Source organism: Carcharhinus amblyrhynchos, chromosome 1, assembly GCF_965287045.1.
Source record: "Carcharhinus amblyrhynchos chromosome 1, sCarAmb.v2.hapA, whole genome shotgun sequence".
In the NCBI taxonomy this organism is placed as follows: domain Eukaryota; kingdom Metazoa; phylum Chordata; class Chondrichthyes; order Carcharhiniformes; family Carcharhinidae; genus Carcharhinus; species Carcharhinus amblyrhynchos.
In genome coordinates this window covers 36,614,990-36,639,765 of record NC_137324.1, presented here as the reverse complement: position 1 = coordinate 36,639,765, position 24,776 = coordinate 36,614,990, and the positions used below count along the sequence as shown (strand labels likewise).

Sequence of the window (24,776 nt, the reverse complement as noted above, 5' to 3'; positions counted from 1 at the left end):
TCAGCCTTTGAATGCATTGAATGCATACTTTGCATTAAGATGATCTTTCTCTACAGCCTAGCTATGACAGTAACAGTACATTCTGCACTCTGTCCTTTTCTTCTCTATGAATGTTATGCTGTCTTTTTAGCGCAAGAGAAACAATACTTTTCACTGTATGTTAATACATGTGACAGTAATAAATCAAATTAAATCAAAATCCTCACTTCTCCATTCATCCCGAGCCTTGTATCCCACCCACAGAAAGTGTAAATGTGTGATCCTTCCTCATCTGTTTTCTTATAACCTGGAAATGAACTTGCCTCCTGAATCACACCTCATCCGCTGAAGTTTGACCACTCACTTACAACGTCTCCAAATTGAAAACGTTCACCTTGTATTTAGATTTCTGAATGGGATTACCTCTATCCCTGAAACTTCCTCCAGTCTAACAACAACATTAATTTGTATTTACTTAACATCTTTCACACAGTGAAACTTTCCAAGGTGTTCCACAGGGGAATGGAATTTATCACCGAGCCACAGAAAGAGATACTAGGGTGAAGGACTAAAACATTGGTTTAGGAAGTCCTTCTTAAAGGAACCTCTTAAAGAAAGAAAAAGTGGTAGAGAGGTTTAGGGAGGCAATTCCAGGGGTAGAATTTTATGCCCCCACAAGTTTTTTTTTATTAGTATCACAAGTGGGCTTACATTAACATTGCAATGAATTTACTGCGAAAATCCCCCAGTCGCCACTGTCCAACACATGTTCAGGTACACTGAGGGTGAATTTAGCATAACCAGCACATCTTTCCAGACTGTGAGAGGAAATCGGAGCACCAGGGGGAAGCCCACACAGACACAAGGAGAATGTGCAGACTCCACACAGACAGTGACCCAAGCCAGGTCCCTGGTGTTGTGAGGTGGTAGTGCTAACCATTGTGCCACAAGGCAGGTTCTGAGACCAAGAGGGTCAGGGAGTGTAAGATTGAATGGACGTGATGCCCTCAGGATTCTGCCCACACAAATCCAGACAAGATTTCCCATTTGGCAAGCAGAGCATCAGACAGGAAACCCACACTATCACTACGAAGGCTTTCAACAGTCTCTTCAAGGCCTTTCACTGTCCAGCCCTCAGTTTTTAGGCTGATATGGATAGGCACAGATAAGGTGGAAAACTGACAAAAAAAAATTTCCCCATCTCAGGCTGGAAGATGGGGGGGTGGCACATGCTAAAAGCTCCTCAGAGATGGGGGCACCCTCCTCTCTCAGACCTTGGAGCTCTAGGACTACCTCTCCCCATTCCAGTGTGCCCCTCAAAGCTACCATCTCCTCCCTTCCTGCCTCCCAGGGAATCCTCCAGTCTCTCCTTCCTGGGCCCACTGGATTTACCTTTCCAATGGTCATGGGATTTAATTCCAGGCAAAGCATTGCAGTACCACTTCTGGCCATTGCAGTGCTGTTCCTGGCTGAGCTGGAGAGCTGTCAGTCAATCTGATTGGTCAACATGGCCTACAGTCAGGATTTCCTTTCAAGGGTGGATGGAAATCCTGCCCACTGCCAATCAATGCTCAAGTGAACGTTAAAAGGCAGTGGGAGTTTGAGAATTAGCAGTAAAGCATTACGCAGTGAATCTTGGGATGCTGAGGGCTGATCACTTGTCATCCATAAAATTCTACCCCAGAGCTTGGAACTTCAGCAGCTGAAGGCCCCAGTGGTGGAGTGATTAAAACTGATGATGCTCAAGAAATAATAATTGGAGGAGCTCTGATATCTCAGAGAGCTGTGTGGCTGGAGGAGATTACAGGGAACTCTCAGAGAGTTATGTTGCTGGAGGAGATTACAGAGATAGGAAGCATGAGGGCATGGAGCTATTTCGAAAGAAAGATGAGAATTTAATATTCAAAGTCTTGTTTAATCATGCATCAATGTAGGTCAGTGGGCACAAGGGTGAATGGAACTTGGTAGTCCTGTACTGAGTGCTACAAATTGATACTTAACGAGTAGTGGTTGAGTATCAGCAGGAATAAGAATTAAACAAGGAATGAATGGATATGATCTGCCCAGCAATAAGAAGTAACTTGTCCAGTGACAGCAGCAGCCAGCATTCAAAGGGATTCCCAGTAACAGGATTAGTGGGCATCCAGACAGAATCAGGAGTAAATAGGTATATCATCAGGAATCATTTTACTGAGACTACTGAGAGATCAGTGATTCAGAGAATCATGGAATGTGTCAGGTGCGGACAGTACAAATACACAGAAGGTAAAATCAAAGAGGAATCAGCGTAAAATTGCCAGCAGCTACAGAAGCAAGCAGACCAGTTTACATGTCACTGCCAAGAGGCATTGTAACATTTAAGAGCTGTCAGGCCAGTTCAACATTGCACAAACGAGAGTGCATTTTAACAGCTTAGAGTCTGAAAGGCAGTTAACATCTGAGAACTTTAGAGCCAAGGCAGTGCAGAAACCTCTGTAAAGGCAGTTTAAGTATCTTCACTGTACCAGAAAAATATGTTTCCCAGACTTGGTCGTTTGCCTTGAATTGTGTGGTAACTATGAGGTGGATTTGACTTGTTGATTTATTTAATTTGGATGTTGTTCATTTGGAGGAGTTCAGAGATCAAGTTAGGTTATAGGACAAGGGATAATCACGATATAAATTGTGTGTGTGTTTACTAATTCACATATTTAATTGTCTTCAAGTATTATAGCCCTGGCAAAGTGGTTAGCACTGCTGCCTCACAGTGCGAGCGACCTGGGTTCTAATTCCTGGCTTGGGTCACTGAGTTTGCACATTCTCCCCGTGTCTGTACGGGTTTCCTCCCACAGGCCAAAGGATGTGCAGATTAGGTGGATTGGCCATGCTAAATCCTCCTTCAGTGTGCCCGAACAGGTGCCGGAGTGTGGCATCAAGGGGATTTTCACAGTAACTTTACTTATTCATGTGTATTTATTTTAATAAATATTCTTTAGTAGTTGCTACACGATGACTGGGCTGGTTATTCTCGCTGGGGTTTCATTGTAACTCCTCACACCATTCCAAAAACAAAACTATACACCACCATGCTCCTGTATTTCAAGTTGAAATGCCCGTGCGGATAACCTCTGCACAGTACGTGATACAAAAGATAGCCACTTTTCCATTCCCCTCCAAAAATCTTATTGTCCTGAAATGGCCGTGAGACGATGCTGAGCATTTACTGACATAACAATCAAGCAGGTTTTATCAGGTTTATTTGAACAAAATATTTAGCAATATCTTAGATACACAGTATATACAGCTTGTAGATGGGGAAAATATTATATTTACATATCTTCTCAAACACATTATATAAATCTTAATATAGAAAGCACAAAAAAATAAGGGTTTATTGTTGAAAAGTATTCAGCTAGGAAGAAAAAAGATCTTAATAAAAATGACTCGTTTTGCAGCTTTGTTCAGGTATAAAATATACCCGGGTTACATCTAGATATTCTCTACAGATATTTTCTATAAGATCTGTTCTCCAGAAATAAACATAGCCAAAATTTGCTTTGGTAACAAATAAACTACAGTTTGTATAACCACTGCTCTGCAGTATAATAACATACAAGCAATTCACACCAGACGTCACGTTAGATGTCAGGAACATCCTTTTGCTCACCAAGCAGCCAGTAGGTCCTCAATTTACCTTTACCCTTTTAAAGAAGACAAAATAAATGTTACTCAGTTGTTCACATCATTATCAATTTGTTAAACATTTGCAAGTCTTTGAAAGAAGTATGGGCATTATTTCCCCAGTCACTCGGTGGATGAACATAACATAAGAACATAACATAAGAAATAGGAGCAGGAGTAGGCCATCTGGCCCTTCGAGCCTGCCCCGCCATTCAATAAGATCATGGCTGATCTGTCGTGGCTCAGTTCCACATTCCCGCCCTCTCCCCATAACCCTTAATCCCCTCTCTTATCAAAAACACTGAAAGCACTGAATATTGACAAGAGGGGAGGCAGTGGCACAATGGCATTATCATTAGACAAGTGATCCAAAGATCCAGGGTAATGCTTTGCAGATCCAGTTTCAAATCCTACCATGACAGATGGCGAAATTTGAATCCAATAAAAGAAAATCTGGAATTAGATGTCTGACGGTGGCCATTTCTGATTGTAGTAAAAACCCATCTGGTTCACAAATGTCCTGTAGGGATGATGTGGACGTGTCGACGTTGGACTGGGGTAAGCACAGTAAGAAGTCTCACAACACCAGGTTAAAGTCCAACAGGTTTAATTGGTAGCACAAGCTTTCGAAGTACTGCCTCTTCATTAGGTGAGTGGAAAGTTGGGTTCGCAAACAGGGCATATAGACATAGACTCAATTCACCACAGTGAAAAACTGCATCGAGCTCCTCAGAATACAACATGGGACATGGCGAACAGAATACCCTTCATTGATCGATATTTCCCCAAGCAGAGAAGCTACGACGTTTTCTTCAGAGCCTTCAACATGTCATTGATGAAGATGAACATCTTGCCAAGGCCATCCCCACACCCCCACTATTTGCCTTCAAACAACCGAGCAACCTCAGGCCATTGTCTGCAGCAAACTACCCAGTCTTCAGGAGAACAGTGACCACGACACCACACAACCCTGCCACAGCAGCCTCTGCAAGACATGCTGGATCACTGACATGGATGCCATCATCTCACGTGAGGAAGTCATCCACCAGATACACGGTACATATTCCTGCAATTTGACCAACCTTGTCTACCTGATACACTGCAGGAAAGGAAGTCCCAAGGCATGGTAGATTGGCGAGACCATGCAGACGCTACAACAACAGGTAAATGGCCACCACTCTATAATCACCAGGCAGGAGTGTTCCTTTCCTGTCAGGGAACACTTCAGCAGTTAATTAGTCTTCCCTCAATCTTCCCCAATATGTGTAGACAAAGGTCATAGGTAGAGGAGGGCACTCATTATGTTGAGATGGCGGCGCGGGCTCGTTGCGCCGAAAGACCTGTTTCCCGTGCTGTATTGTTTATTGTTCAAGAGCATTCTGCCTCTGATTTTCAGGAAAGCGTTCTCCAATGTGGCCTTCAAGGCACAGGACAACGCAGAGTCGCCAAGCAGAAACTGATAGCCAAGTTCCGCACCCATGAGGATGGCCTTAACCGGGATCATGTCACACTACCTGTAGCCCCAACGACTTGCCTGGGTTTGCAAAATCTTACTAACTATCCTGGCTTGAAACAATTCATACCTCTTTAACCTGTGTTTAACCCTCTCTCCACTTGCATTGCCTGCACCTGTAAAGACTTGATTACCTGCTATGACTTGCATTCCAACCAGTATCGTGTAATTGAGTCTGCGTCTATATATGCCGTGTTTGTGAACCCAACTCTCCATTCATAGATGAAGGGGCACTTCTCTGAAAGCTCATGCTACCAAATAAATGTGTTGGAATTTATCCCGGTGTTGTGAGACTTCTTACTGTCCTTTAGGCAAAGAAACCTGTGGTTTGGCTTACATGTGAACAAAGAACAAAGAACAAAGAACAACACAGCACGGGAAACAGGCCCTTCGGCCCAACGAGCCCGCGCCGCCGTCCCACTGTCTCAGTGTCCTATTCATGATTTTAGTCTACGCCTAATGTGCGAGGATCAGGGAGGTCCAATTTAGGGACAATTTAGTACCCAATCAATCAGCCTGAAAGCACATCTTTGGGGATGTGGGAGGAAACCGGAGCACCCGGAGGAAACCCACAAATGTGACTCCAGATCAGAGTGATGTGGTTGACTCTTAAATGCGCTCTGGCCTAACTTAGTTCAAGGGCAGTTAGGAATGGGCAATAATGCTGGCCCAGCCAGCGACTCTCACATCCCATGATCACATTTTAAAAAAAGGTTTCCCATCTGATTTCTTGGATTTGTATAGTTAGTTCATCTCAACCACTTGGAGTTACCATTGAGCAGAAACTCAACTGGACTCACCACATAAACACAGTGGCCACAAGAATGGGTCAGAGGCTAGGAATATTGTGGCAAGTAACTCCCCCCCTGACTCCCCAAAGCCTATCCACCATCTACAAGGCACAAGTCAGGAGTGTGATGGAATTCTCCCACTTGCCTGGATGGCTGCAGCTCCAACAACATTCAAGATGATTGACACCATCTAGGATAAAGCAGCTCGCTTGATTGGCACCACATCCACAAATATCAACTCCTCCACCATCGACACTCAGTAGCAGCAATATGTACTATCTGCAAGATGCACTGCAAAAATTCACCAAGATCCTTAGCCGGAACCTTCCAAGTCCATGACCACTTCCATCTAGAAGGACAAGAGCAACAGATACATGGGAACACCACCACCTGAGTGGCCTCCAGACCACTCACCATCCTGACTTGGAAGTATATCGCTGTTCCTTCAGTCGCTGGGTCAAAATCCTAGAATTCCCTCCCTAACGGCATTGTGATCAACCCACAGCATGTGAACTGCAGCAATTCAAGAAGGCAACTCACCATCACCTTTTTAAGGGCAACATTTTAAGGACAAAAAAATGCTCATTTGCTAGCGATGCCCAAGTCCCATGAATGAATAAACATAAAATAAGACAGCGTGTATGGATCCTGGAACTGATTTCAGTCCTGTGAAATGAGGAAGGCTGAGGACAAGTAAATCAAGATAACTGCTAATCGATAGTTCCTTTAGAAAATTGCCTACATGGAAGATAGCCAAAAACAACATTTAGCTGTGATCACCTCCATAGTTCAATAATGTGCTGGGTTTCCAGGCACCCATCTCTGGTAAGTGCTTAAAGGGGAAGGAGAGATAATCTGGAAGACAGTTAGGGAAATGGGCAGTGAAGGACTGGGGCAGGGGTAACAGTTTATGGGACTACAGTGGAGGTGGGAGCAGCACTCCCACTCCTTTCTTTTATTCATTCGAGAGACATGCATCACTGGCTGGCCAGCATTTATTGCCCATCCCTAGTTACCCTTGGAGGGCAGCTGAAAGTCAGCCACATTGCTGTAGTTCTGGAGTCACACGAAGGTCAGACCGGATAAGGACGGCAGATTTCCTTCCCTAAAAGGCATTTGTGAACCGGATGGGTTTTCCGACATCAAAAGTGGTTTCATGCTCGTCAGTAGATTCTTAACTCCAGAGAATCTTTTGATAACTAATTCAAATTTCACCATCTACGGTGACAAGATTCAAATCTGGAACCCCAGAAAATTAGCTGAGTTTCTGGATCATTAGTCCCATGATAATACCATAGAGTTATAGAGGTTTACAACATGGAAACAGATCATTTGATCCAACTTGTCCATGCTGCCCCTTTTTTTAACCACTGAACTAATCTCATTTGGCGCATATCCCTCTATAATTCTATCTCATCCATGCAACTATCTAAACGCTTTTTAAAAGACAAAATTGAACCCATCTCTACTACTACCTCTGGCAACCTGTTCCAGACACTCTCCACAATCTGTGTGAAAAAACTGTACCTCTGGACCCTGTTGTATCTCTCCTCTCTCACCTTAAACCTATGCCCTCTGGTTTAAGACTCCCTACCTGTGGGAAAAGATATTGACTGTCTAACTGATCTGTGCCCCTCATTATTTTATAGACCTCTATAAGATCACCTCTCAGCCTTCTACATTCCAGTGAAAAAAATCCCAGCCTATCCATCTGCTCCTTTATAACTCAAACCATCAAGTCTTGGTAGCATCCTAGTAAATCTTTTCTGCACTCTTTTCAGTAACTACTAATAAGAAATATTCATTTAGGTTCTGATCCATCTCTTACGGATCTGCACATAGGTGACCATATTGATCTTTAAGAGGCCCTATTCTCTGCCTAGTCTTTTGCCCTATATGTATTTGTAGCACCTCTTTGGATTCTCCTTTGCCTTATCTGCCAAAACAATTGTGCCCACCTCTACTACTTCCTCTAGCAACCTGCTCCAGACACTCTCTACTATCTGTGTGAAACAATTGCCCCTCTGGACCCTGTTGTATCTCTCCTCTCTAACCTTAAATGTATGCCCTCTAGTTTAAGACTCCTCCACCATGTTGCCCTCCTGATTTCTCTCTTAATTCTACTTGAACATCCTCTATACTCTTCAAGGAATCCACTTGATCCCAGGCGCCTATGCATGTCATGTGCCTCCTGCTTCTTCTTGGCCAGGGCCTCAATATCCCGAGTCATCCAGGGTTCCCTACATCTGCCAGCCTTCTTTTCACTCTAAGAGGAAGGTGCTTACCCTGAACTCTGATTAGAACATAGAACATAGAACAGTACAGCACAGTACAGGCCCTTCGGCCCGCGATGTTGTGCTGAGCCATGTCCAAACCCAAGATCAAGCTATCCCACTCCCTATCATTTTGGTGTGCTCCATATGCCTATCCAATAACCGCTTGAAAGTTCCTAAAGTGTCCGACTCCATTATCACAGCAGGCAGTGCATTCCACACCCCAACAATTCTCTGAGTAAAGAATCTACCTTGGACATCCCTCCTATATCTCCTACCATGAACCCTATAGTTATGGCCCCTAGTAATAGCTACATCCACCCACGGAAATAGTCTCTGAATGTCCACTCTATCTATCCCCCTCATCATCTTATATATGTAGATAGTCCAATCTGGGAAGGGGCCATACTGGATCTGGTACTGGAAAATAAACCTGGCCAGGCTGTCGATGTTTCACTCGGGGAGCAGTTTGGGAACAGTGACCACAATTCAGTAAGCTTTAAGGTTCTGACGGATAAAGATCAGCGTAGTCCTCAAGTTAAGGTGCTAAATTGGGGGAAGGCTAATGACAACAATATTAGGCAAGAACTGAAGAATGTAGTCTGGGGGCAGATGATTGAGGGCAAGTCAACATCTGGCATGTGGGAGGCTTTCATGTGTAATTTGATAGGGATTCAGGACCGGCACATTCCTGTAAGGATGAAGGATAAGTATGGCAAGTTTTGGGAACATTGGATAATGAGGGATATTGTGAGCTAGTCAAAGAGAAAAAGGAAGCACTTGTCTAAGCTAGGAGGCTGGGAACACACCAAGTAAGTGTGGGATATGAGGGAAGTAGAAAGAAACTTAAGCAAGGAATAAGAAGGGCATTGGCCAGCAGGATTAAGGAAAATACCAAAGCTTTTTATACATATGTAAAGAGCAAGAGGGTAACCAGGGAGAGGATTAGCCCATTCAAAGACAAGGGCGGAATCTATTCATGGAGCCAGAGGAAATGGGTGAGGCATCAGTATTCTCCAAAGAGAAGGACTTAAACATAGAACATAGAACATAGAACATTACAGCGCAGAACAGGCCCTTCGGCCCACGATGTTGCGCCGACCAGCTTTTAAAAAAAAACACTAACCCACTAATCTAAACCAATCCCATTTTGTCCATAAACCTATCCACAGATCTCTTAAACGCCCCCAAACTAGGCGCATTTACAACTGCAGCTGGCAGGGCATTCCAGTCCCTCACCACCCTCTGGGTAAAGAACCTACCCCTGACATCAGTCCTATAACTACCCCCCCTTAATTTAAAGTCGTGCCCCCTCGTGCTAGCTTTCTCCATCCGAGGAAAAAGGCTATCACTATCTACCCTGTCTAAACCTCTAATCATCTTATATGTTTCAATAAGGTCCCCTCTTAGCCGCCTTCTTTCCAACGAAAACAACCCCAAATCTCTCAGTCTCTCCTCATAGGATCTCCCCTCCATACCAGGCAACATCCTGGTAAACCTCCTCTGCACCCTCTCCAAAGCCTCTACATCCTTCCTGTAATGTGGGGACCAGAACTGCACACAATACTCCAAGTGCGGCCGCACCAGAGTTGTGTACAGTTGCATCATGACGCTGCGACTCCTAAATTCAATCCCCCTACCAATAAACGCCAAGACACCATATGCCTTCTTAACAACCTTATCTACTTGATTCCCAACTTTCAGGGATCTATGTACACATACACCTAGATCCCTCTGCTCCTCCACACTATTCAAAGTCCTCCCGTTAGCCCTATACTCAACACATCTGTTATTCCTTGGTTGAGGATGAGTCACGGAAAGGATGTGTAGACAATTTGTATCATGTTGAGATCAAAAAGGAGGAGGTATTGGGGTTCTTGAGAAACATTAAGGTAGACAAGTCCCCAGGGCCTTATGAGATATACCCCAGAATACTGAGAGAGGCAAGGGAGGAAATTGCTGGAGCGTTGAGAGAAACTTTTGTATCTCCACTAGCTACAAGAAGGAAAGGGACATGTAGACTGGTAATGTCTCAGAGAGATGTGTTGACCCGTTAGAAAAAACCTCAATTACAAGGGAGGAAGTGTTAGGTTTTTTAGGAAACATTAAAACAGACAAATCCCCAGGGCCTGATGGCATCTATCCTAGACTGCTCAGGGAGACAAGGGATGAAATTGCTGGGCCTCTAACAGAAATCTTTGTCTCTTCACTGGACACAGGTAGGGTCCCAGAGGATTGGAGGATAGCAAATATGGTCCCGTTATTTAAGAAGGGTAGCAAAGATAACTTGGGTAATTATAGGCCAGTGAGCTTGACGTCCGTGGTAGGGGAATTGTTGGAGAAGATTCTGAGAGATAGGATATATGTGCATTTAGAATGGAATAATCTCATTAGCGATAGACAACATGGTTTTGTACGAGGGAGGTCATGCCTCATAAACTTGGTTGAGTTTTTTGAGGAGGTGACAAAAACGATTGACGAGGGAAGGGCCGTAGATGTCGTCTATATGGATTTTAGTAAAGTGTTTGACAAGGTTTCTCATGGCATGTTGGTGCAAAAGGTTAAATCTCACGGGATAAAAGGTGAGCTGGCTAGATGGGTGGAGAACTGGCTTGGCCATAGAAGACAGAGAGTAGCAGTGGAGGGTCTTTTTCCGGTTGGAGGTGGTGTTCCACAGGGCTCTGTGCTGGGACCTCTGCCATTTGTGATTATATATAAATAATTTGGAAGAAGATGTAACTGATGTGATCAGTAAGTTTGCGGATGACACAAAGATTGCTGGATTTGTGGATAGTGATGAACATTGTCAGAGATTACAGCAGGATATAGATAGGCTGGAAAATTGGGTGGAGAAATGGCAGATGGAATTTAATCCAGGTAAATGTGAAGTGATGCATTTTAGTAGATCTAATGTAGGGAGGAGCTATATAATAAGTGGCAGAACCATCAGGAGTATAGACACACAGAAGGACCTAGGTGTGCAAGTCCACAGATCCCTAAAGGTGGCAGCACAGGTGGAGAGGGTGGTGAGGAAGGCATATCGCATGCTTGCCTTTATTGGACAGGGCATAGAGTATAAAAGTCAGCATATGATGTTGCAGTAATATAGAATGTTGGTTAGGCCACATTTGGAATACCGTGTCCAGTTCTGGTCGCCACACTACCAGAAGGATGTGGAGGCTTTGGAGAGAGTACAGAAAACGTTTACCAGGATGTTGCCTAGTATGGAGGGTCTTAGCTGTGAGGAGAGATTGGGCAAACTGGGGTTGTTCTCCCTGGAAAGACGGAGGATGAGGGATGACCTAATAGAAGTGTATAAAATTGTGAAGGGCATAGAGAGGGTGAACAGTGCGAAGCTTTTTCCCAGGTCGGAAGTGACGAACACAAGGGGTCACAAGTTCAAGGTTAAGGGGGCAAGGTTCAACACAGATGTCAGGGGGATGTATTTTACACAGAGGGTGGTGGGGGCCTGGAATGCACTGCCAAGCAAAGTGGTAGAGGTGGACACGCTGGGATTGTTTAAGACTTATCTAGATAGCCACATGAACAGACTGGGAATAGAGGGATACAAATGAATGGTCTAGTTGGGCGCGTGCTTGGAGGGCCGAAGGGCCTTTTCCTGTGCTGTACTGTTCTTTGTTCTACATGGGAGGCCCCAGAAGATTGGAGAATAACCAATGTTGTTCCTTTGTTTGAGAAGGGTAGCAAGAATAATCCAGGTAATTACAGGCCATTGAGCCTCACAGCAATGGTAGGGAAATTATTGGAAAGGATTTTTCAAGATACGTCGAGAGACGTATAAGATAATGAAGGGGATGGATAGGTTAGAGGTAGAGAGATACTTCCTGCTTAGAAAGGACAGCAGGACTAGAGGGCACACCTCAAGATAAGGAGGGGGGCAGTTTAGATCAGAGTTGAGGAGGAACTTCTTCACTCAAAGGGTGGTGAATCTCTGGAATTCTCTGCCCGTTGAAGTGGTGGAGGCTACCTTGCTAAATATATTTAAGTCATGGGTAGATAGGTTTCTGATAGACAGGGGAATTAAGGGTTATAGGGAGAAAGCGGGAAAGTGGAACTGATCCACTTCAGATCAGCCATGATCTTATTGAATGGCGGGGCAGGCTCGAAGGGCTAGGTGGTCTACTCCTGCTCCTATTTCTTATGTTCTTATGGGATAGGATTTATTCCCACTTGGAAGTAAGTGGACATATTAGTGAGAGGCAACATGGCTTTGTGAAGGAGAGATCGTGTCTCACGACCTTGATCGAGTTTTCGAGGAAGTGATGAAGATTATTGATGAGAGTAAGGGAGTGGATGTTGCCTACATGGACTTCAGTAAGGCCTTTGACATGGTCCCTTGTGGCAGATTGCTGCAGAAGTTGAAGTTGCATGTGATCAGAGGTGAGCTGGCAAGGTGGATACAAAACTGGCTCAGTCAAAGAAAACAGAGGGTAGCAGTGGAAGGGTGCATTTCTGAATGGAGAGCTGTGACAAATGGTGTTCGTCAGGGATCAGTGCTGGGACCTTTGCTGTTATATATATATAAATGATTTGGAGGAAAATGTAACTAGTTTGATTAGCAAGTTTGCAGTTGACATGAAGGTTGGTAGATTTGCAGATAGCAATGAGGACCATCAGAGGATACAGCAGGGTATAGATCAGTTGGAGACTTGGGTGGAGAGATGGCAAAAGGGTAGGTAATGCATTTTGGAAGGTCTAATACAGATAGGAAATATACAGTAAATGGCAGAACCCTTAAGAGTATCGATAGGCAAAGCGATCTGGGTGTACAGGGACACAGGTCACTGAAAGTACAATGCAGGTGGAGAAGGTAGTCAAGAAGGCATACGGCATGCTTGCCTTCATCGGCTGGGGTATTGAGTTTAAAAATTGGCAAGTCATGTTGCAGCTTTATAGAACCTTAGTTCGGCTGCACTTGGAATATTGTGTTCAATTCTGGTCGCCATACTACTAGAAGAACGTGGAGGCTTTGGAGAGGGTACAGAAAAGATTTACCAGGATGTTGCCTGGTATGGAGGGCATTTTACTATGAAGAGAGGTTGGAGAAACTTGGTTTGTTCTCACTGGAGCGACGGAGGTTGAGGGGAGACCTGATAGAAATCTACAAGATTATGAGAGGCATGGACAGAGTGGACAGTCAGAAGCTTTTTCCCAGGGTGGAAGAGTCAATTATTAGGGGGCATAGGTTTAAGGTGCAAGGGGCAAGTTTTACAGGAGATGTATGAGGCAGATTTTTTACACAGAGAGTAGTGGGTGCCTGGAACCCATTGCAGAGGGAGGTAGTGGAAGCAGATATGGTAGTGACTTTTAAGGGGCATCTTGACAAGTACATGAACAGGATGGGAATAGAGGGATATGGTTCCCAGAAGGTTAGGGGGTTTTAGTTAAGTTGGGCAGCACGGTTGGTGCAGGCTTGGAGAGCCGAAGGGCCTGTTCCTGTGCTGTAATTTTCTTTGTTCTTTATTCTTTGCCATGACGTTTTCTTTAATCAAAAGTGCAACTCCCCCTCCTCTCTTACCTCCTGTTCTATCTTTCCTATAGCATCTGTTCCCTGGAACATTGAGCTGCCAGTCCGGTCCTTCCCTTAGCCATGTTTCAGTAATTGCTACAGTATACCACCTTGTTGTCAAACGAGGGACATACACACAGTGGGTCGTGCGTGGGCTGCTCTTGGAGGTTTTGAGAGTGGCCTAGTACTTTGTGTCGTTGTGTGTGCTTAATCCTGGACCAGCAGACGGGCACTACAACAGCTCAGTGGCTATCACTGCTAGCTGTGCAGATACATGGATTTGGGCTTGTGTCTGTGGGAGTTTGTGCATTCTCCCTGTGGTTGCGTGGGTTTCCTCCAGGTGCTCCGGTTTCGTCCCACATCCCAAAGATGTGCTCTTAGGCTGATTGGTGTACCAAATTGATCCTACACTATTCTCCCCTGAATCTGGCTACATTAGGGGTACCATTCACATTCACACGGGGCAGGGTAGGTGTAGGAAAATGCTTTGTTGAAATGGTGGCGCGGGCTCGTTGGGCCGAAGGGCCTGTTTCCCGTGCTGGGTTGCTCTTTGTTTTTTGTTTCTTTTTGTACCCTCCTGTAGCCATCCATGCCCTAAGTTCATCTGCCTTGCCTGTCAGACCTCTTGCATTGAAATAAATGTAGTTTAATCTGGATTTCCCTTGCTCTCTGCCCTGCTATTGCCTAATCTGTCAAGTACTAGGATGGCTGACACTGCCTTTACTATTTAATGTGCTCTTTTTAAATTCTGTGCTATCCACAACCTTCTCTTCTATCTCCCTACTGCTTTGGGTCCCACCCCCCTGCCAAACTAATTTAAACCTAGCTGAGTGTTGATGCCTGCAGAGAAAAGCCTGAGAACTACAGGCCAGTGAGGCAGGCCAGATAGGAAATATACAGTAAATGGCAGAACATCTGTGGTGGGTAGGTTGTTGAAAGGTATTTTGAGAGATAGGACCTACAGGCATTTAGAGGTACAAGTACTGATTAGGGACAGTCACCTTGGCTTTGTGAGTGGAAAATCATGTTTCACAAATTTTTTTGAATTTTTTGAAGGGGTAACCAAGAAGGTAGATGAGGGCAGTGCAGTTGATGTTGTCTACATGGACTTTAGCAAGGCCTTTGACAAGGTACCACATGGTAGGTTGTTGCATAAGTTTAAATCTCACGGGATCCAGGGTGAGGTATCTAAATGGATACAAAATTGATTTCTTGACAGAAGCCAGAGGAATGTTGTAGAGGGTTGTTTTTCAAACTGGAGGCCTGTGACCAGGGATCAGTGCTGGGTTCACTGTTATTTCTCATTTACATTAATGATTTGGATGAGAATATAGGAGGCATGTTAGTAAGTTTGCAGATGACACTAAGATGACCTGGATGAGGAAGTGGAAGGATGGGTAAGTAAGTTCGCTGATGACACGAAGGTCGGTGGTGTTGTGGATGGTCTGGAAGGATGGCAAAAGTTGCAGCAGGACATAAATAGGATGCAGGACTGGGCGGAGAAGTGGCAGATGGACTTCAACGCGGATAAATGCGTAGTCGTCCATTTTGGCAGAACCAACGGGATGAACGAGTACACTATCAAGGGCAGGAGTCTTGGTAGTGTTGAGGAGCAGAAGGATCTTGGGGTCCGGGTCCACAGGACTCTTAAATCGGCCTCGCAGGTGGAAGAGGTGGTCAAGAAGGCGTATGGTGTACTGGCCTTCATAAATCGAGGGATTGAGTTCAGGAGTCGGGAGGTAATGCTGCAACTTTATAAGACCCTGGTCAGGCCTCATTTGGAGTGCTGTGCGCAGTTCTGGTCGCCTCACTATAGGAAAGACGTAGAAGCTATTGAAAGGGTACAGAGGAGATTTACAAGGATGTTGCCTGGACTGGGAGGCATGCCTTATGAAGTTAGGTTGAGGGAACTGGGTCTCTTTTCCCTGGAGAGACGTAGGTTGAGAGGCGACCTGATAGAGGTTTATAAAATGTTGAGAGGAATAGATAGGGTGGATTCTCAGAGGCTATTTCCCCGGGTTGAAATGGTCGCTACGAGAGGACACAGGTTTAAGGTGCGGGGAGGAAAGTACAGAAGTGATGTTAGGGGTAAGTTTTTCACTCAGAGGGTGGTGAGTGAATGGAATCGGCTGCCGTCAGTGGTGGTGGAGGCGAACTCGCTGGGGTCTTTTAAAAGACTTCTGGATGAGTATATTGGGTTTTATGGGATTGGGGGTTATAGATAGGTGTTGATGTGATCGGCACAACTCGTGGGCCAAAGGGCCTGTTTGTGCTGTAGTGTTCTATGTTCTATGACACTAAGATTGACAGCATAGTGGACATTGAAGAAAGTTATCTCCAATTGCAATGGGATCTTGATCAATTGGGCCAGTAGGCTGACAAATGGCAGATGGATTTTAATTTAGACAATGTGAGGCGATGCATTTTGGTAGATTGAACTAGGGCAAGACTTACTCAGTTAATGGTAGGGCGTTGGGGAGAGTTACAAAACAAAGAGATCCAGCAATACATGTTCATAGCTCCTTGAAAGTGGAGTCACAGGTGGACAGAGTGGTGAAGAAGGCATTCGGCATTCTTGGTTTCATCAGTCAGAACATTGAATACAGGAATTGAAATGTCTTGTTGAAGTTGTACAAGACATTGGTAAGGGCACACTTAGAATACTGCATGCAATTCTGGTCACCCTATTATAGAAAGGATATTATTATACTAGAAAGAGTGCAGAAGGGATTTATTAGGATGCTACTAGGACTTGATGGATTGAGTTATAAGGAGACGCTGGATAGACTGGGACATTTTTTCCTGGAGCGTAGGAGGCTGAGGGGTTATCTTATATAGAGATCTATATATGGTGAGCTGTACAGATCAGCTAGATAGTCAATATCTTTTCCCAAAGGTAGGGGGGTCTAAAACTAGAGGGCATTGGTTTATGATGAGAGGGGGAGATATAAAAATGTCCAGAGGGGCATTTTTTTCACACAGAGGGTGGAGAGTATCTGGAACAAGCTGCCAGAGGTAGTAGTAGAGGCGGATACAATTTTGTCTTTTAAAAAGCATTTCGATAGTTACATGGGTACAATGAGTATAGAGGGATAGAGTTCAAATGTGGGCAATTGGGATTAGCTTAGGGGTTTTAAAAAAGAAAGGGCGGCATGGACAAGTAGGGCTGAAGGGCCTGTTTCCATGCTGTAAATCTTTTTGACTGGCTCTAGGAAATCTCTTCGCCAGTATTTTAGTCCCCCTCCAGTTCAGTTGTAACCCATTCCTCTTGAAACGTCACCCCTTCCCCAGAAGAGATCCCAATGACCCAAAAATCTAACTCCCTGGCCCTTGCACCAGGTCTCAAGGCACACATTCATCTACCTCATCTTCCTATTCCTACTCTTACTAGCACGTGGCACCGGTAGGAGTTCAGAAATTACTACCTTCGAGGTTCTGCACTTCTGCCTAACTTTCTATATTCACTCTTCAGAACCTCATCCCTTTTCCTACCTATGGCATATGTTGCCTGGATTGGGGAGCATGCCTTATGAGAATAGGCTGAGTGAGCTTGGCCATTTTTCCTTGGAGAGACGAAGGATGAGGGGTCACCTGACAGAGGTGTGTAAGATGTTGAGAGGTATTGATCGATTAGATAGTCAGAAGCCTTTTCCCAGGGCTGAAATGATTGCCATAAGAGGTCACAGGTTTAAGGTGCTGGGGAGTAGGTACTGAGGAGATGTCAGGGGTAAGTTTTTCACTCAGAGAGTGGTGGGTGCGTGGAATGGGCTGCCAGCAATGGAGGTGGAGGCGGATTCAATAGGGTCTTTTAAGAGACTTTTAGGTAAGTACATGGAATTTCATAAGATAGAGGATTATTAGGTAAGCCTAGTAATCTCTAAGATAGGGACATGTTCAGCACAATTTTGTGGGCTGAAGGGCCTGTATTGTGCTGTAGTTTTGCTATGTTCTATGTTGTTGGTACCAATATGGACAACAACCTCTGGCTGTTCACCCTCCTCCTTGAGAATGTCTTACAACTGCTCGGAGATACCTTGACCCTGGCACCAGGGAAGCAACACATCATGCTGGAGTCTCGATTGTGGTCACAGAAACACCTACCTGTGCCTCTAACTAACGAGAACCCTGTTACTACTGTTTCCTTGCTGTTTGCCCAGGCGTGGTGCCACAGGCCTAGCTGCTGCTGGTGTCTTCCCCTGAATGGCTATCCCCCTCAACAGTATCCAAAACAGTATACCTGTTTGAAAGGGGAATAGCCACAGGAGACGCCTACACTAACTGCCTGCCTCTCCTGGTGGTCACCCATCTACCTGACTGAATCTATAATGTGAAAACCTCCCTGTAGTTAGTGTCTATCACACTCTCTGCCTCCTGTATGCTCCGCAGTGCATCCACCTGCCGCTCCAACCGAACAATGTGGTCTGTGAGGTTGGAACAATGAGATTGTTGGGACCCCGACATTGGGGTAAAAAGCAAGTCCAGAGCACCTATTTTGTCAATTTAGCACTTTTAACACTGACAGCTTCCTTTGGCCCCCTGTGGTCCCTCTGTCCAATTTGACAGTAAGCAGACCACTCTGCCTAATCAGAGGGTAGCTCTGGAGTCTTAGCAGTATTGCTGGCAGAGGTGATCATTGCTGAGGAATGCAAGAGATTTGGGGTCTACAGAAGGGAGCTTAAAAAGGTAATTGGGCCCAGTGTCAGAGGCAAAAACCCCTCCTGGGAAATTATTTGGGATGTGGATTTCTACCTTCCATGTACCTGGCCCATTCTTTGTTCTGCAAACCCTGCCACCTATTGCCGTGAAGCTACCTTCATTCATCTAGCAGTCAAGCCCAAGTGGCAGGGATCGACCTGCCAAGAGGAAAATACTGATGACACAATTAAAATCATCCCTAATTGGACCTTTAATGAAAATAAATGCCTGCTCAGCTCTTCTGTCAAATATACCAACTGTAGATAAGACACTGCTCCTTTTATTTAAACCCCTAGGCACAGACATTCCCCTCTCCCTCCCCCCAACCATCTTGCCTCCCACTACCTCGGGGGTAGTAAAATCCTGGCTAGTATTATTTTCATACAGATATTACATCTACACCAAAGACAACAATCAAAATAAGTGATTTTTTTAAATGTGTGCTTGATAAATTAATCACTAATATGTCTTAGGACAAGTATAATTTAATGGTAGCACATTGGCGAATAGCATTCAACTCAAATTATCTTATGGGCCAGAACATGAATCTCAAGGAAGCCAACACTTTCTGAATTTTCCCTAAAATGCTGAAATGCGATTTGAAGTGATTCAGCATTCATTCGTTGTTGAATACCCACACTGATGACCTCTTGGGAACTGCTATTGTGGGTAAAAAAAAGCAGCACATTTTGTTCCTCTAAATTACTGAACTGTAGCTGTACCTGCCAATTCAAATGGCTCATGAGAACACTGGTCAGATGTTTGTGTCCTGCCTTTTATTTTGCAGTAATCCTCACGGGGCGTTACTGTATTTTTCTGTTGGCATTTTGTCTTTGATGGCTTGTTTGAAAACATCTGAATGCAATGGATATAAAAAGCCTAAACCCAAACGCTTCCACATTAGTGTAACGTATTTGAGAAAGTATAAATGGAATGAATTCCAATTGGCTGCATTGATTTTGAGTTGGCTCTTTATTTGTCATGGCAAAATGGAAACTGGGAACCGAGCCAACATTTTATCACAGCCGTGAGCTGAAGGAATCTAGTAGGACCTTTGCAGTTCAGATCATTAATATGCACACGTATCACTTCTGAGTGGAACTGTGAAACAGTTTGCTTTGCATGTGGGGTTAATTATTTTTCTCAGATATGTCAATTGATGTGACTTTTCTATTTTGGTGAGATTAGCCAAATCCCTGAATGTGCATATCACTGGCTTTGATTTGATGTATGTGATTTAGTTTGCTTTTGAACCATTTAACTCATTCAGCCAGCATAAACGTATCTGTCAGGGGTGACACGAATCGGTCAGAGTGCTTCTCTAACCATGGTCTTTGCGCAGCCATTCAAAATGATATTAATATTAATATTATAAATCGTTGTTATTAGAAAGAGAAGGATGGGATACTATTTTGTTGCCTTTCTTTCCCCCTTCCTTTTCAGATTCCCAGCTTTATTTTCCCTTTTCTCCTGCCTCTATAGTTGTGAAGACTTATTTAGCCTGCAGCAATCTCAGTCATTGTTAATGTGACTCCTTAGTTATTACACCAGTAGTTATCAACAAGCATGGAATGAAGTCATGATTCACATCCAATTTGCGTGCCTTCACTGTCTCAACTATGTCAGTGCGCAAATAGCCAACCATGTGGGCGTGGACCAATTCATCTGCAAGTCAGGGGAAGGCAGGATTTCAGTTCATTGCAGAAAGAAGATCGAGTAAAGGCATAAGAAGGTAAGAACTAGGAGCAGGAGTAGGCCATCTGGCCCCTCGAGCCTGTTCCGCCACTCAATAAGATCATGGCTGATCATTTCATGGACTCAGCTCCACTTACCCACCTGCTCACAATAACCCTTAATTCCTTTACAGTTCAAAAATTTATCTATCCTTGCCTTAAAAGCATTCAATGAGGTCGCCTCAACTGCTTTACTGGGCAGGGAATTCCACAGATTCACAACCCTTTGAGTGAAGAAGTCCCTCCTCAACTCAGTTCTAAATCTGCTTCCCCTTATTTTGAGGCTATGCCCTCTAGTTCTAATTTCAACTGCCAGTGGAAACAACTTACCTGCTTCTATCTTATCTATTCCCTTCATAATCTTACATGTTTCTATAAGATCTCCTCTCATTCTTCTGAATTCCAATAAGTATAGCCGCAGCCTACTCAGTGTCTTCTCAGAAGCCAACACTATCACCTCCAGAAACAACATAGTGAATCTCCTCCGCACCCCCTCCAGTGCCAATATATCCTTTCTCAAGTAGGGAGACCAAAACTGTACACAGTACTCCAGGTGTGGCCTCACCAGCACCTTATACAGCTGCAACACAACCTCGCCATTTTAAACACCATCCCTATAGCAATGAAGGACAACATTCCATTTGCCTTCTTAATTACCTGCTGCACCTACAAACCAACTTCTTGAGATTTCTGCACAAGGACACTCAGGTCCCTCTGTACAGCAGCATGCTGCAATTTTTTACCATTTAAATAATAGTCCATTTTGCTGTTATTCCTACCAAAATGGATAACTTCTCACATTTACCAACATTGTATTCCATCTGCCAGAGTCTCGCCCACTCACTTAGACTATCTATATCCCTTTGCAGACTTTCAGCATCTCTGCACTCTTTGCTCTGCCACTCATCTTAGTGTCATCTGTGAATTTTGACACACTACACTTGGTCCCCAACTCCAAATCATCTGTGTAAATCGTAAACAATTGCGGTCCCAACACTGATCCCTGAGGCACAGCACTAGTCACTGATCGCTAACCAGAAAAATACCCATTTAGGCCCCACTCTTTGCTTTCGTTAGATAACCAATCCTCTATCCATGCTAATACATTACCCGTAACACTGTGCACCTTTATCTTATGTAGCAGTCTTTGATGCAGCACCTTGCCAAATACCTTCTGGAAATCTAGATACACCACATCCACAGGTTCCCCATTATCCACTGCAAATGTAATGCTCTCAAAGAATTCCAACAAATTAGTCAAACATGACCTTCCCTTGATGAACCCCCAGGACTTTAAAATGTGAGAGTTATGAACAGGACAAGTGCAAACAAGCAACTTTAATTAGATGGTGAGTACAGACTAAAAAAGATACATTGGTGAGGCCGCAGCTGGAGTACTGTGTGCAGTTTTGGGCGCCGCACCTGCGCAAGGATATTTTGGCCCTGGAGGGAGTGCAGAGGAGGTTTACTAGGCTGATACCGGAGTTGAGGGGATTGAGCTATGAGGAGAGGCTGAATAAACTAGGCTTGTACTCGTTAGAGTTTAGAAGAATGAGGGGAGATCTCATTGAGACGTATAAGATGATGAATGGGATGGATAGGATAGAGGTGGAGAGACTCTTCCCACTCAAAAAAGACACTAGGACTAGGGGGCACAGCCTCAAGATAAAGGGGAGGCGGTTTAGAACGGAGTTGAGGAGGAACTTCTTCACTCAAAGGGTGGTGAATCTCTGGAATTCTCTGCCCGTTGAAGTGGTGGAGGCTGCCTCGCTAAATATTTTTAAGAAGCGGGTTGATGGGTTCTTGATAAGAGAGGGGATTAAGGGTTATGGGGAGAGGGCGGGAAAGTGGAACTGAGCCACAACAGATCAGCCATGATCTTATTGAATGGCGGGGCAGGCTCGAAGGGCTAGATGGCCTACTCCTGCTCCTATTTCTTATGTTCTTATTCCAGAAGCTAGACTGGAGAATTGAAACACCAGCAGAACCAGCTAGTAATATAAAAATGGACAACAAGAGCTTATTTAAATATATAAAAAGGAAGAAAGAGGCCAAAGTGAATATAGACCCCTTAGAGAATAAAACTGGGGAAGTAATAATGGGGAACCAGAAAATGGCAGAATAGTTAAACAAATATTTTGCATCACTCTTCACAGTGAAAGACACTAATAACATTCCAAAAATATTAAATAAACAAGGGACAGAAGATGGGGTGGGGAGGAGATAGAATAAGTACAATAGCTATCAATAAAGAAAAATTATTCGAGAAACTAATGGGCTTTAAGCCGATAAGGGGCTTGGACCTAATGGGTTGCATCTTCGGATATTAAAGGATCCCTATAATCCTTAAACTCTGGAAAAGTCCCAGAGGATTGGACAACTGCCAATGTAAGCTTTATTCAAAAAAAGGGAGAAGACAAAAGACAAGTAACTATTGGCCAGTTAGCTTAACTTCTGTCTTTGTGAATCCATTATAAAGGATGTGATAGCAGAGAATTTAAAAACACCTAATATAATCAAGCAGAGTCTGCATGGCTTCATGAAGTGGAAATTTTGTCTGACAAATTTATTTGAGTTCTTTGAGGTGGTAACAAGGAGGACAGATAAACTGGAACCAGTAAAGGTAATATACTAGGATTTCCAAAAGCGTTTGATAAGTTACTGCACAAAAGGCTACTAAGACGGTGTTGGGGGTAATATATTTGCATGGATAGAGAACTGGCTAACTGATAGAAGACAGTGTTGGGATAAGAGGGGTATTTTTCAGGATGACAACATTTATCTGGTGGAGTGTCACAGGGATTGGTGCTGGGGCCACCATTATTTACAAGATACATTAAAGATTTGGGTGAGGGAAGTGAATGTCCAATTTCAAAGTTTGCGGAAGACACAAAAAATAGATGGGAACGCAAGTGGTGAGGATGACATGAGTGTACAGAGGGATATGGACAAGTTAGGTGAGTGGAAAAAAACTTGACATTTGGAATATGATGTAGGAAAATGTGAAGTTATGCACTTTTGTAGGATGAATAAAGGAGCTGAATATCATTTAAATAGAGAAAGTCCACAGAATGCTGCAGCTCAAAGGGATTTGGGAGCCCTTGTACATAAACCACAAAAAGTTAGCGTTCAAGTTTAACAGGTAATTGTGAAGGCAAGTGGAATGTTGGCCTTTATTTAAAGGAAAATGGAGTATAAAAATAGGGAAGTTCTGCTAAAACTATACAGGGCACAAGTTAAACCACAGCTGGAATACTGTGAACAGTTTTAGTCCCCTTATCTAAGGAAAAATGTACTAGCATTGGAGGCAGTCCAGAAAAGGCTCACTAGGGTGATCCTGGGTGTGGAGGGGTTTAAGGAGGAAAGGTTAAGTAGGCTGGGCCTGTATTCATTAGACGTTAAAAGAATGAGAGATGACCTTATTGAGACGTATAGAATTCTCAGGGGGCTTGACAGGACAGATGGACCTGAGGATGAGGAACTTAAAAGGCTATGAATGTGTGACTAGGCATGACTGTCTTTCAAAGAGCAATGAGCTGAATGGCCTCCTTCTGTTCTGTAAGTTTGCACATGATTGTGGTTGTGTTGTGTTGAACAAAGTGAAACATAAAAATATACCTTCATTTCAACATCCCCACGGAGTTCCAGTTCAAAATTTCCGAACTCATCCAAGACAGTCTTGGTCGTTAAGGATACATGGATCTTCAATGCTGACAAATAAAGAGGTAAAGCGTCAGCAGCAGCATGAAGACAGGGATACATAGACAAGATGGTGGAATGCGCTATGCCATGATGCTCATTTGGAGAGCCGGTGCAGACATGATGGGCCAAATAGCCTCCTTCTGCACCGTAACAACTCTGTTTCTGTGTTATATTTAGACTGAATTGTCTTTAAATTGACTCTTGGGTATTACATTTTACTGCCAAATTCTTTATATGGTTTTAATTTCAGGAACTGCTTAGCTCAAGGTTTTAACTCTGCTTGGATTGTTACTTGGCCTCCAGTTGCTCTTGCAGCTACATAAAGTTGAAGATTGAATATCAAGGGTATAGAACTCAAAGTCAAATTCTGGTTCTGGCAGTCCTGATATCTGTTAGTAGCTTGCAAATTAGTCCAAAGAATGTTACAGATATAAGTGCTAACACATTTAAATATAAAATATTTGCTTTTCTTTAGAAGTTTTACTGGACTCTTATTACAAAGAAAATGGTTCATAAATTTGTGATTGATTTTCAGCTACTTGCTGCAAGGCATATGTAACAGTGACAATACTCCTTAGGATGTATCCTACTCGATAGGATGTAAATTCACAAGAGATAGATCCTTTCTGCTGTGTGCCTGCAGCAATGCTCCTCAAAGTAGACGAAAAGGCCCCTGTATATATAGGGAAATGGAGAGAGACACATTGTGTCTGCGTTGTGGGAGGAATAGGGCGGCGGTGAAACCAAGGAATCCTAATGACATGGAGAGACCCTGCCAAAAGTAATGTCCGGGCCTCATTATCTTTTTTTTCTACTCGTTTCCTGCCTGAATGCTGGCCAAATTGACAATCTGACCGTCTGCTAAGTGGAAATGATGTGGAGATGCCGGCGTTGGACTGG

General features: G+C 43.9%; 1 protein-coding gene across 1 annotated transcript in view; it reads right to left on the bottom strand.

The window, feature by feature from the left end:
- Window positions 1-3,212: 3,212 nt before the first annotated feature.
- Window positions 3,213-24,776, bottom strand: part of LOC145356322 (atrial natriuretic peptide receptor 2-like) — a 139,248-nt gene continuing 117,684 nt past the window's right edge. The window contains exons 21-22 of the mRNA XM_080208977.1: window positions 23,793-23,884; window positions 3,213-3,659 (exon numbers count right to left, since the gene is read on the bottom strand). Of these exons, the coding sequence (XP_080065103.1) occupies window positions 3,597-3,659; window positions 23,793-23,884 (155 nt within the window). The 3' untranslated portion in view covers window positions 3,213-3,596. The remainder of the gene's footprint in view (window positions 3,660-23,792; window positions 23,885-24,776) is intronic.